General features: G+C 40.2%; 1 protein-coding gene across 6 annotated transcripts in view; it reads right to left on the reverse strand.

The window, feature by feature from the left end:
* Positions 1-13,631, reverse strand: part of LOC100643790 (gamma-aminobutyric acid type B receptor subunit 1) — a 40,202-nt gene that overhangs the window by 8,178 nt on the left and 18,393 nt on the right. For all 6 annotated transcript variants that reach the window (XM_048405360.1, XM_048405359.1, XM_048405362.1 and 3 more), the window contains exons 3-8: positions 10,315-10,632; positions 9,884-9,988; positions 9,314-9,379; positions 5,126-5,329; positions 3,215-3,439; positions 2,773-2,833 (exon numbers count right to left, since the gene is read on the reverse strand). In XM_048405360.1, coding sequence (XP_048261317.1) covers positions 2,773-2,833; positions 3,215-3,439; positions 5,126-5,329; positions 9,314-9,379; positions 9,884-9,988; positions 10,315-10,632 — 979 coding nt within the window. The remainder of the gene's footprint in view (positions 1-2,772; positions 2,834-3,214; positions 3,440-5,125; positions 5,330-9,313; positions 9,380-9,883; positions 9,989-10,314; positions 10,633-13,631) is intronic.

Genomic DNA, 13,631 nt, shown 5'->3' on the forward strand with positions numbered 1-13,631 from the left:
TACCTCGTAAATTGCACGTAAACTCGTACTACATAGTTTTTTCACGCGTCAAATTTGCAAATTCGTTCTCGCAGCTTCTCAGGATCTTATCTTATAATAATATAGTGGTTGCCATAATATAACAAAGTCATATAATCGGTCTGACATCGAAGTTTACATATTCGTAGTATAGCCGCGATATTGCTACTTTAGCTGATCAAACATTTTCAATTTCATTGGTTATAATTCTAAGAAATAATGAAAAAGAAGAAATTGTACAGTTTTGACGGTATATCATCGGCTAAAATAGAATATTCGCCTAATTATCATATTATTTGGCTTTAAACAAGACAGATGGATCTAATCCCGATTAATGTCTAAAGTTAGAAAACATTGCCTTCGGCTGTTGCGGTGCGTAAAAAGAAGAAGGAAATAACAGACGACCGATCCTTTTTTTCTATTCCCTGTCTTCGTGATTATGCTTGGAAGTTAAATATGCGGTCCGCGCCAATGTGACTATATCCGCTACAGGATTTGATGGATTACAGCCGTAGGATCTCGAGTGTCGACTGGTTGGATGAATGAAACACTGTGGGATAAAAAAAAATGTACAGAATAATGGTAACAGAAATCATGGAGGTAAAGGAGGAAACAGTCGATGGTATCCAACTTGTCCGAACTAGCGAAGCTTCTTTGTAAACGCCGCTGCCTATCGCTGACGGAAATTCGTGCCAGTTCGTTGACTTTATCAGAAATCGATGCTTAAAGCGTGGTTCAGAAAAAGGAGCTTCTTCTTCGAAGTTCGGGCAAGGTTAGCGAGCAGACAACTAGCCGTTGTATCGTAAATAATCGTTCAACTATATGAACTGCGTAAAAGAGTTTGAAAAATCAGTCGATTCTGGTAAATCCCTGGATCTCTGGAAATCCGTACAGGGAATTTGCCAACTTTTGCTTCTTTTCAGAAACGTCTTACCGAAAGACATAAATTCTTTCATTGTCAGCATCCGAGATTAACCGATTTCGTATAGTTCGTATACAATTCCCAGCGGAAAGATCATAAGAAATTTCGTAAATTCAAGGTACCAAAATAGGTAACGCGAATCAACTTTTACGAAGATGTTTGATATACATATATCACGAAGGAGGGTGGAGAAATAGCACAATTCGGAGATTTTTAGTGTTATCGCTGGATACACATATAAATAAAGAAAAAAGTAGGAAAGTAGATAGGAGATAGAAAGTAGGAAAGAGGGAGAAACGTTTCTTATCGGGGCTTTTAAAACATTGTTCAACCGTCTTCCAACGAGATATTTGTAAAACAAGAGGTAAAAGAACGAAAGGGTGAGAGAGAGAGAAAAAGAAAGAGAGAGAGAGAGGAGAGAGGGAAGCGGAAGAGAGGAAAGAACGAAGGAGTAACGAATCTTGGTCTCAGTTTCATGGCGCTTGTAAAGGTGTAGACACTTTGTGGCAGATTGATTTTCGATCGCGTTAAAAAGGCGATATTCCATTAATGTGTAAAATACGTGGAATAACTTTGCAAAAAGTCCAATTAAATATCGTCCATTAGTCATCGATTGAATGAATTGAAATTGAAACGGGAGAAGTGATTCTGATGCAAGAATGCGAGTGTCGTTAACACGAAAGGCGCATCGAGGTCATACGGTTCGAAAGAAGGCTTAATTTCACAAAGACCTGCACGTCCGTACGTTCGCGAGGATGGCGTTTCGAGGCCACTCAAACAGTGCGCTTGCGTCGTTATTCGGAAGAATTCAGTCCGTGATTCTTGAAATGTATGGAGGGAGGCCGACTTCCGACAATTTACACGAGTGACATTTGTCGAGATAAAATTTGCTGGAAAAAGTTTAACACGATATATTTATTGGTCGTGTTTGGTGTTGCGGAGACGCGAGGTTAGCTCTTGGTCGGAATGACGATTAATACGAATTCGAAGTAATACATTCCGGCCTTTCTTGTTTTCTATCTCTGGTTTTTCTCCTTTCTCACGCACGCTCCCTTTCGCTGCCGATTCCTGAGGGTCCTCTCTCATTAATTATTCATCGGCTTCTTACCGACATCCGGCGGATAGAATGGCAAACATCCTTGCTCGTGTTCGCACGAAGCTCACGCCGATCTCGTTTCGTGCTTCAGATCGCGGATCCGAGTAGCCGCAGTCTTTGCCGTGTCGGCCACGCGAAAAGCTCCATGCGCGCGACACTGAGATGTCCTCTTTCAATTTTAATTCCCACGTTCGCTTTTCCCAAATTCTTCTACGCGTAACCTTCTTGGCTGTTACGAAATCCCAATCGATTATCGCTCGATACGTCATTTTACGTGGATGAGACATTGATATTTTTTCACGCAAGAAATTTTTTATTTTTATATCTCAAATAACACGCGAACAGGTCATCACGCACGTGAATTCTCCTGTGTCGTGTGAACGTTCATTTGATAAGAAATTGACGTAAACAGGAGCAGCGAGAAACAGTGTATCGCAATGCCTAACAATTCGGGCGATCGTACGTAACGCGTTTAACGGAGGAATGCATTAGGACGAAACCGCTATCGTACCGACTGGAATCATATCGCTGACGGAACATTCAACAATGGGAAGTGTCAGTTAACTGAGATGCGAGAACGCACGCGGTATTCTGCGCCGTTAGATGCGCACAATTGTCAGCAATTTCCAGCCCTGTTTCCTGATTTGCCCTATTACACGTCCGTCTTTATTCGTGTACCATTACACTCGATATAATTACGAGTAAATCGTACTTGTATGGTATAAAGTTTACTCACCGTATATCTGAGAGAACGCTGTGATACCCACTCGATCGGCTCCATCGAACGATACCGGTCCCTAGAACCAACGATGACTAAACTATTCGTTTCGATTGGCATGGGAAACCTCTATTAACAATTTCGTTCGCCGATAAGTTCATTATCACGATAGTCATCGTGTTTTTTTTTTAATAAATACGTTTCTTCTTCTCCTCGATACGTGTCGTTCGTGAAAATTCCCAAAGATATCTTTCTATCGCTTTTGTGAATTATCGATGCTGTTTGAATGCTGGATATTGTACGATGAAAGCAAAATGCTAGATGATTTTAGTTTCACGAATGTACGCGTATCGTTATTTGCACACAGGCCGAATCAAATGCTTAAATACTTGAAGAATAGGTGACTTCATGAATTCTCATGCATTCCTTTTTTAGCGGTCGGGTAGTATTTCATACTCACCGAAACTCCGTTAAAACGCAAAAGTTTCAGTTGTTCCAATAGTCGCAAAGCGATGTCCTTTCTAGCATGCGTATATTGGACTACGCTAATGTTGTCCTTATTTAAGATGTTTTCCGTCTTTTCCAAAGCAAGTGCCATAGCCCAGACGGCGTCGTAGGTCTGTCCTTCGAACTTCGAGTTTGTCGCGCTTCTTTTTCTCAATTCCAACGTGAAATTGTTACTCGTCTGTGCAGAAAATACCGTTGCTGTATTACGGCTAATCGGGTAATATAATTCGAGTTAATGCGCAACGTTATATTTAAAATGGAACTACCATTCTTATCTATTTTTATCGAGTGTACTAATAGTTAAAACGAAGCTCGCGTAATCCTTTGCAAATATACGGTAGCTTTTTGTTGTAGCGACTCTAGCTTGATCAGCCTTTACGGCGAAGGTTAAGCAAAAAGAAAAGTTGTAGTTTCAGTATTCCATAGTAGCGCCTTTAAAAACAAATTTCTTTCTTATTAGCTTATTTGGGAACATTGCGCCATGGAAGTAAGAAAATTGCCGTAAGGGGTAACATTTTCGAATATTATTCTCCAGACAATGAATAGCATTCTTTTCTAAAATAACGAGAGTACTTTGGTCGATTCTATAGTTTCAGTGAAACATCAATTCTCTTTCATCCGATAGTGTAAAAACGCGTCTTCCACGCAGGTAGTAGATATTAACGAATTAATCGGTACAGTTCAATGTAACCAAAAACAGGAGAATCGAGTAGTCGTTAGTATAGTAGAGATCAAAATTCGTTATGTTAATATAACGTTGCGTGCAGAAACAAATGTATTACCAATTTCATTTTCCGTTATTGAACGTTACGGACGAGTTTGAGAGAAGTTCTATTTCCCTCGTTTATCATATTTTTAGCTAAATCGATTAAACGTGCATGTTTCGGTGGGAAACAAATGGATCACGAAAACTATTTAAATGAATTTCAGCTCAACAAAGAAATGTAATATATATGTATGTGGCTTCTCAAAGTCAAAATTCAGATCGTTGCAACAAAGGTTGTCTCGATAGAACATTCTGTTCTACTCTCGTATTGTTCCGTTCCTCAGAATATGCAAATCGGACAACCGACATACGTTGAAACGCGTCTTCGTTTTTGACTCTGATATCGTGAAAATTCACGGGACGGTGAATTTCTAGTTTTCCACGTGCGCGCGTAAATATTCAGTATAGTTGAATGCACTCGGAATTATTCATGATGCTGTTTGAAAAAGTAGAAAGCAAACCGTTTCGTAACAACTGCGAGTCACCAAGGGTTGGATCCGCATGAGTTTCGGCGGTGTGACGGTACCGGAGAAGAGTTGGCTATGTCGAAGAAACGTAACCAATTCCGAAGCACGTTCCGTTCGAATTTCGTCGGGATCAGGTTCTTCCCTCGTGAAATGTAATTAGCAACATGTGAGTTGGTCATTAGCTCGATTGCTCGAACGTGGAAAGTTCGATACGAGGAAGCTGCTGGCCATTATCACACTCTTTCAACCATAGCGTTTCACCGACGTCTCTCTCTAATGGACGCGAAAACAGGTCTGCGTGTGTTATACAGCTATGCCAGCTATAACGAGCATGTACATGCCAAGACTACACGCTCCTCCGTTAACGCTTTTAATTCTCGACAACGACGTTGCGTATATTATTAAGTATTTCGTCAAACATCGACCGAGACTTAATTAATGGAAGAAACTTTGGTCCAATGGCGGTTCGAGTAATTGCTGTAATCTATAGAAAATATCGAGAGACCACAAAAGATTTTCTACCGCGGAAGGGCTATTCTAGTCGAAGAATTTTCAAGAATTGCTCCGTTTTCCAATTTAGTATTGAACTTTTCTGGCAAATGTGTCGGTAACTTACGTAAAAAGTACTTACCAGACCCGACGAACTTATTTCGTTTTCTAAGGCAGCGCCATGACTCTCGACGATGATCAAACCATTCTGAGTTTGAGAGAGCTGCGAGGGCGTACATTCTTCTTGTTCCGAGTGCAACGAATTAGCCATCCTCTTCGATAAGTCGATCGTATCACCTGGCAGGATCCATGCGTAGTCCCCTCCGTGCATACCCAACTTCCAAGCCTGGTTAAACAAGTCAAGAAAAAAAGTAAAAAAGATAGAACGGTTGATAGGAGAGGCGACTAACGGAGTTACGGAATATTTAGCGAAAATGTTCATCTGGCTGCTGAGAGCCGCTGGTTTACGGAGCTAGATAAGACGAGCTTTAGACCTGGCTCTTAGTGGACGTTCCGTGCTCTTATGTTTCCTCGAATATATGGGTTACTTGGATAACTCTTTTATTTTTAAAAAGGAGCGGATGAACTCGTTAGGAAGCGAGACGTTTTACAGTTCTGCAATTTTACACAATTCTCTCTCGTGTCGTACGTACCTCGAAATTAACGCGGCGTCACATTCTCCGCGCAATGCGATACATTCGACTTCGAGGATCGACCATCAAATGCACCCTCGTCAAGGAAAAGAAAGCGATTGTAGAGAATTTCCGAGAATGCAAATTGCATCCAGAGGATCGAACGGCCGTGTTGACCTACTGTGAATATTTACTATGATCTCATCAGACGACGGACAATCAGAGTAATGAGAAATGACTCCAAGATGAGGATCGTTCTTAGACCCTTTGAGATGTCTTTATAAAATATACCCCATTTTTCGCATCGTCCATTCCCTTTTCTTCCCACTTAACTTTCCTTTATTTATCCTCGCATGCCAATTTATTTTATCTAACGCGCAACATATGTTTGGCTATATATATATATATGTACCACTAATAGAATGTATTTTAGTAACGTCATTTGTCAGTTAGGATGACATGAAACGGACATTGTTACGGTATTTTGTCTTGAATGATGTATCGTCCCTTTGACGTTACACAGTTTTTATATGCTACTGGTAAAAACTTTTAACGCGGATACCCATAATCAATTTCCCTTCCGTTTTCAAGCAGCAAATTTCCTACTCAGTCAGCGAGTTTCACGCGACCGAATGATGTCATTACGTTGACTCGGAAGAGACGGCTGGATATGTATTCGTATGCAGCGTTCTTATCATTTCCGGCGTGGCTCCACTCTTCTGAAGCTTTTAAGCGCGGAAAAAGAGATCGCCAGCCGGTTATCGGGAAATCATCGTCGGTAGTATTTACGCCTCATTGTCTTTCGTCGTTTTGCACGGAGACAAAGTTAAAAAACTGGGTCACGTTTGAATGGCGCGCCCTAGTCGTCCAAAGATGCAGGCTGTTCTGTGAATTCGCAACTGTTGTCATGCTGAGGCATCCGGTGAAAATGAGAAATGTGCCTAGAATACGTAGACATAATATTGTTCTGAGTAGCAAAGAAAGGGCGTGCCGAAGTATTTACCGCTCGAACACGCGATTTCACGTAAATCAGGACTTAACGTTTTTCCTCGCTCAGAACTATCACCGACGTTAAAACCGATAATACAGAGATATAAATCGTACCTCTACACTCTATGTGGATGCATCGAAACGAATGCCACGAATTATTTATATTTCGAATTATAAAAAGCGAAGATCTCGCATTATTTTTAGCTGGTTTCGACAAAAATTCGTAATTATTTTTTAAGAAATCAATCCGTAATTAGAGGACAACCGATTGGTTTAGCGATAAATTTTGTTCAGACGCGTTACGAAACAAAGGATGCATCCGCTGTTTATGAACGACACCGTCCGAGGCTACGAGTTTCCGTGTAGGCGTTATCTGTATTTTCGGTTGATTTATAGGAGAAACGTTTCCGCGTTCCATGTTTCGTTGTACGCGCAAAGAAAAGGAAAAACCTTGCCTCTGAATACATATCGACGTAATAAACGACTGATCCTGATCTGTGAATATTAAACATCGGGAAAGTAACGAACAACACAATCGTTTGAATGGAGAAGATGTGGATATCGTCGATCTAGTGCTGCGAACATCTACGCACGCGTTATTGCCTGCCGGCCGTAGTTACTTTCTGATTGGCAATAATATAGTCGGTCAAGATGTCAGAGACGCGCTCCGATGAAAAATCGTTTTCACAAGACGCACGATTGCTCAGCTGCTTGGTAAATTTGATCTTTTTCCTCTAATAAATTCCTATATATCTTTCGGGTATGCGGAACAAAGGAAAAAGATCGAAAACAACTGTAAATCAAAAATTTACATTTTTATGTAAATATTTCCCGCGGCTATTTCCATACTACTTTTGACGTTCGAGGAAATAAAAATGTCCTATATAAGATATACCTACGCGCGATTCGATAGGACGTTTCCAATTTGGAGGACTTAAGAGATACAATTTAAACGATAGCGAATCAAAAGAGAATGCGAATTAATTGGAATCTTAGAGATAGATAGTAATCAGGAGAACACCGTTTTCTATACTTCGCCAACGTAACTTCATTTCGACATGCAGGCGAGACACAGGCGAAAATTAGAAGCGCGAAAACCTGATGTTTACATTTCCGATGTTGGAAGCACAAAGAGCAGCCAAATCTTCATCCTTTCTGTTCCGTGATTAATTTTGCAGTGATAGTTTCACGAGGTCACCTCAATCGAGTTAATACGTCATGTAAATGCAATTTTATCTCCCATATCGTCGAGAAAATCGATTACTTCGAGTTAATTCGGCGACTTGCGATCGAATTTACATGGTTATCGGTATGAAAACCGATCAGACAATTAAAAAATTGTCTGATAAACAAGCTGCCGAGCAGTTCTTGGAAAGTACTGGTCTTGAAACACAAAGCCATTGACATGATAATAGTGATGAGGGAAAGAGAGAAGGACAACGAGAGAGAGAGAGAGAGAGAGCGGCCTAGTTCAACACAATGTTCATTATTCGCGTAGCGGGGACACAGGCTGTGACCATGTGTTTGCATTTCATCGATTTTCGCCTGAAAATCGAGGCGTAAAGTCCTCCGCGATAGACAAATTTCAATTTATCGTGTAGAATAGAATTGAGTTCGTGAAGTTTGTGCATGTCGTGGAACCCTTCGTGGGCGTTGAAACTCGAAAATAATCTTTTTCGCGTATTATAATGTCACGGCGGTAACACCAAAAAGAGTAATTCTCATGGAGATAGCGATTTTATAAGCGTCTGTAAAAATTCGTCATTGAACTGTCGTCGATGTGACACATTTAGCGTGTAACGTGAAGCGTTTTATTTCCGCGTATTTTGAAGAGAATTGTCGGTGTACTGGATTACCGGAGAGTGATAATAAAAAAGGAATCTTGATGCAGCGTCTTAATAAGTTCTGCCTTCGAAAGCAAAGCTAACTCAAGTCCATCTTTTTCGTGATTGAGTTATGTATACCATCTTATTTTTCCTCGTCGCTCCCTTCCGCTCCTTTTTTTTTTTTTGTTCCGCCTTCCTTTTATTTTAGATCTCTTTGTATATGTAAATATGAGCAGTTTGTAAATGTATGTCAACAATCTGCCATCTTGTAATTACGAAATTAATATACTTTTAAACAAGAAATCTGTACGCACCATTGTTTTTCTGTTCTGTTGTGACATAACGGGAAAGGACGTGAATCAGTGTGGCTTTCAGATACAGAAATATTTTTCATTTTTAGCGTTATCCTTCCACGAGTCATTTCCCTGCGTGTGACATCTACGTATAATGACCTTTCGTGAAACGATAGGATTGCGAACGTGACGTTTCCGTCCTTGAACCGATTTTTAATCGTCAAAATTTGAAATGATGAAGTACACGGTCCAGGGTTCCATACTTCTTTTTTTTAGTAATGTTCGTTAAAAGACTAAAACTTTAAGCGAATTCCAGGTCAAATTTACATAAAGCTATCGCATATAATGGATACAGTGATTTTTGTTATTGCGTATTGTTTTGCAAAATCAACACGACGTAAAACCGTCCCACGTTTTGGTACTTAAAACTTGTCATCCCAAAAGTAACTCAATTTTTCCGCCGTTATTTTTCCGCGCTAGAAGTTACGCAATTGTCAGAAGCATATTCTACCATTATGCAATAAAGGAGTTTGGCTGCGAGGCGAAACGAACTTGCATACATGAGTTTTAGTTTCTGTCGAAGGTTTACCTCGCAGAAAACGCGTGGCGCCAGTTGTGGTGAAAAACTCCCGATGATGATTCGTGTGTCCAACTCCTGTAATCGAATAAAATTGCATTTCAACAAGGGGGATTATTCTCCTCCGCGCTCGTCTCAAGCACCGCATCTCACATGCAACTTTATCGTATTAGGACGGACAAGCAATTAGTTATGAAATGTGATTAAAGACGCACGGAGCATTACGGTTAATCGAATTATTCGCCTTGCTCGACACGGCCTGATACGCTCTAATGTACGATAAATAGTTTTTCGGAGAATTTTGCCGTGCATTGTAGCGTCTGATATTAATATTGACGGTTAACTGTTAAACGCTCACATTGAAATTCTACGCTTTTTAACAGATTTAAAATTGCTTGCATGTGTCTCGTATTCTAAAAGATAAAGTAAATGTGAAAAGATTTCCAACGCAAAGATAGAGCTGCAATCGTAGCAACTATACGGAACTATACATCATAACTGTATAGCACGCCGGGCAGCCACGAATCTCTAGCATATTCATTGAAAAAAATTCAATGAGGTTTAAGTCTAAGCGTGCCTTACTTTTAAAGTTTGCAGCTGTTCCTTGTAATCGTTCTCTGCGAAGGTGATAGTAGCGGTGCACGTAATATTCGCTTGCTCCAGTTCCGTGACTAGATCGTTCACAGCCTGAAACGAAAAAGTGATACTGCAACGTCCTCGCAACAAAGGAGGCAAATGTTAAAGTTGTACATTGCTTATATCATTTAGAAACAAATGTAGTAGATTTTTCTTCTTAAACTCGTATTTCATCATAGGTAAACCCTTTATTTTAACGTGCTCTGTCGAAGGGACTAAAGTTTAATAGCTAGTTTACACACTGTTCGTCACATGGGAATTTTGAGTGGCGCAATGGCAATCTATTAAACTAAACACATAGGTACTCGAGAAGCTGGAACGGCGTGTATCTTTGATTAAACTTCCTTGTTGAATGCTACATCGACTCATGTGCTTACCAGAGAATACATGTCACCAGTTTGCGAGAGAGCGGTAACAGTGTCCCACCCAAAATGTTTGATGAGTGCTATCCTGGCAGAGTTGTGACTTGAATCCGGCGCTACGGTTCGTAGGAAAAGCGGAAATTCGGTGGAATCCGAGAGGGCAGGTGCGGTGGATCCAAAGGAGACTTGTATCACGTTCCAGTAAGGTACGATTTTGGCTAATGTTTCCGTGACCTCGGAGCAGGCAGTGCCCAGTAACAACGGTATTAGATCGTTCTTCTTTGCCGAGTAGAGAGCGTGGAAGAATCTATCAACCGCCACCCCGGAGTCGCACTAAAAACGTAAAAAAAGGGACATCATATTACGATATTACAACGCCCCTGTTATAAATTCAACGCGTGATATAATTCGTTTGATATTACGATATTTTGATAAACCGGTGCATTTATTCCGTCGCAACTATGGTATCGCAAAACAAATACGAAATTATGATTTATGAAAGGCGCCAACGACGTGACGTCGTGAAACAAACCCGTTTGTGAAATCGATGGAGAAAGAAAGACGTGTTTCGCATAGAAAGTAAGCAATTATGAGGCGCCATGTAACGAGAGGCAAGAAAAAGAAAAAAAAAGGATCGCAAACACTTTGGCTAGATTGATGTACATGTGCGTGTATACGTCCGTAAGGAAGGTGAGGTGAGAGAAGACGGACCGGTGAGCCTTAACGAGCAATTATTCAACGCGAGAGGGTGACTAGGGCGGACTCGAAAGCTCGCATACAGTTGAAGAGTCTGCCTTATACCGTGCAATCCGGCGAGATACCGAGATGGAAGAAAATACAGAATTTTCGAGATGAGCTTCGATTCCGAGTTCAACTTCTCGCACGTCGTCGTATTTTTATTCGATTTCGAATCGTTGCGGTACGTCTTAGACGGGTAAGGCGAGACGGTTTTCTTCGAGAAAATAGAAATTTGGTTAACAACTTTGGAGAAAAGTAGCGTTCGCCTTATTGGTACCGACGTATTCGCAACCATCGATATTTATATAATCGTGACGCTTAACTCGATTATATTTAAGTTCGGTACGAATTTAAGTTGTATTTGCTATTTGCAAATCTTTTGTCTTTAAATGAACGTGATACGTATAAACGTAGAAGTGCGGATTCTATGAAAATTTATTAAAATATATTTCTTGTAAATACTGTTACAAAGAATGTTTCAAAGGAAGCAGACAAGGAGATTAAAATTACAGATCCCACGCCACCACGTTTCGAGGTGCAACTTTCCTCGAGGAATTTACAAAGGAGTTCAAACATCGCGGCACAGGTCACAAGCTCGTGTGCCTCTACCTTGATCCGACATACATATAAACGCTAGAACGCCGTGAAAGTTTCGCAATGAAAGGCCGACCGCGCAACGATGCGTTTAATAGGACTGAATTAAATGGTTCACATTTTTAACCTAAAATCGACTGTATTGATCGTTGATCGATATGATTGGAATCTCGGACATTCTCTTTTAATTTTCTTATCGCTATCAACGGGAACGTGACTAGAGTTTTGCGGAATTCACGACCATAGGGAATTCATAGAATCATTTCTTCATATACGATCAACAAATTTCAAAAGTTCCTCAGCAATCTGTAAGGAAAGAATAACTCGATTAAAGCTACCTATAATGTCACGCCGGATGAATTCCAACGTTATCACGCTTTATGACGCGGTTTTGTTTTAGACAATCATTGCATTTGGAATCCAAACGTTGATCTATGAAAATGCTGACGGAGAAAATTGCGCTAGATCTCGACATCTTTTTATCAGGAAATTTATCCGAATTTATGATGTGATCAAGATCATAGATCTGTACAAAGAATTCGAAGGATTTTGTTGATTGCTGAAACGCATTTAGCATCCGTTGATAGGATGTTATACCTCTATAGGAAACAAGCGACCTATTTGATCATTATACCGAAGGAGAAAATTTAATAACTGCAAAAAATATGACAGCGATGTATCGAGCGGTATCCAGGGAGAAAAATGACGCGTGATTCGTTTTCACCGAATGTCTTCGCGAAAAAGAGAATTTCGAGACAAAATTGTAAGTCGGCCAAATGAAAGAGTAAGCTGGAGGAATCTTCCATGACGTAGAGCTTATTTAACAAAGAACAGCTACTGCTATCTGTTTCCTGTCGGTGAAACGTTGACACAAAACAGATAGTATTGCTTGCTGAAAGGAAGAAACGCCAACAATATCGAACGATGAAAAGTATGATACACCTACAAAGTTTCCTCGGCTGTCAAAGCATTGCTGCAAAGAAATTAGCATTAGGTGTTTAAGAATTTTGCAACTTTAAGAATTATATGTGGTATATGGGATTATACGATTTTAGACGACTTTATATAAGTTCCATGTATAATCGGGAGAACTCTATTCCGTTAGTGGTTTCTCACAGAAACAACAGACAACCGTGTATGCCGTAAAGCATCTGGTTGTAGAAAGTTTGCGAGAAGCCTTGCTGCATTGTACCTTCGATAAACTATCATTATCAAATTAAGGGTGAACGGAACATCGAAGTGGCGTTAAATGAAGATAGATTCTACAGCTTGCTCGACTTGTCGCGTGCAAACTTTAACAAAATATTTCTTTACACATCGGACTAATCTAAAAGCTGTCTCGTACACGAAGCGAAAATAAGGTCCGTTTTAACTCCGCTGCCGCGGCGATATATCAATTTAGAGTCGACGCGGTTGCAAGCACTCTGTTCTCTGAAAAGAGGACAATTTTTAAGTTCCACGACAGCTCGAGCGCTCGGCCTGATCTGCCGCCTGTCTTTATTGAATTTTCAGAGATTTTGCCTCGCAGTGATACGGATTTATGATGCAGCATGTAAACGTTTTACAAGCTTTGACAGTGTAATCTTGAATGAACTAAGTTCATACTAAGGTTAACGTTTCTGTGTTCTAGCATACAACTTTGCTTCGCTGCAGTATTATATTACAGAGTGACACAACTTCGTGTCCACAAGCTTAAGTGATACTGCAACTCCAAATATCACGAAACTGTATCCTTTGGAACTCACGTTTCCTCTCACTTTTTAAGCTCCTCGCGCTGGATTTGATTAAATTAATATTTTAAACGTTGCGTCGTCTTATGCAATATGGAAGGTATAAAGGTAGATGTCGTTAAGTTTTTATTAAATCTTTATTCGGCGATAACTTAGTGCAAAAAAATGTCGTTTTTCATTTTCTAAAACATTATCTTAGCGACGCGTTTCATTATAAATTTACCGATATGCTTTTTTTTCTAACAGGAAATCGAACACCTTATTCAATCT

The sequence above is a fragment of the Bombus terrestris genome, chromosome 4 (assembly GCF_910591885.1).
Source record: "Bombus terrestris chromosome 4, iyBomTerr1.2, whole genome shotgun sequence".
Taxonomy (NCBI): Eukaryota; Metazoa; Arthropoda; class Insecta; order Hymenoptera; family Apidae; genus Bombus; species Bombus terrestris.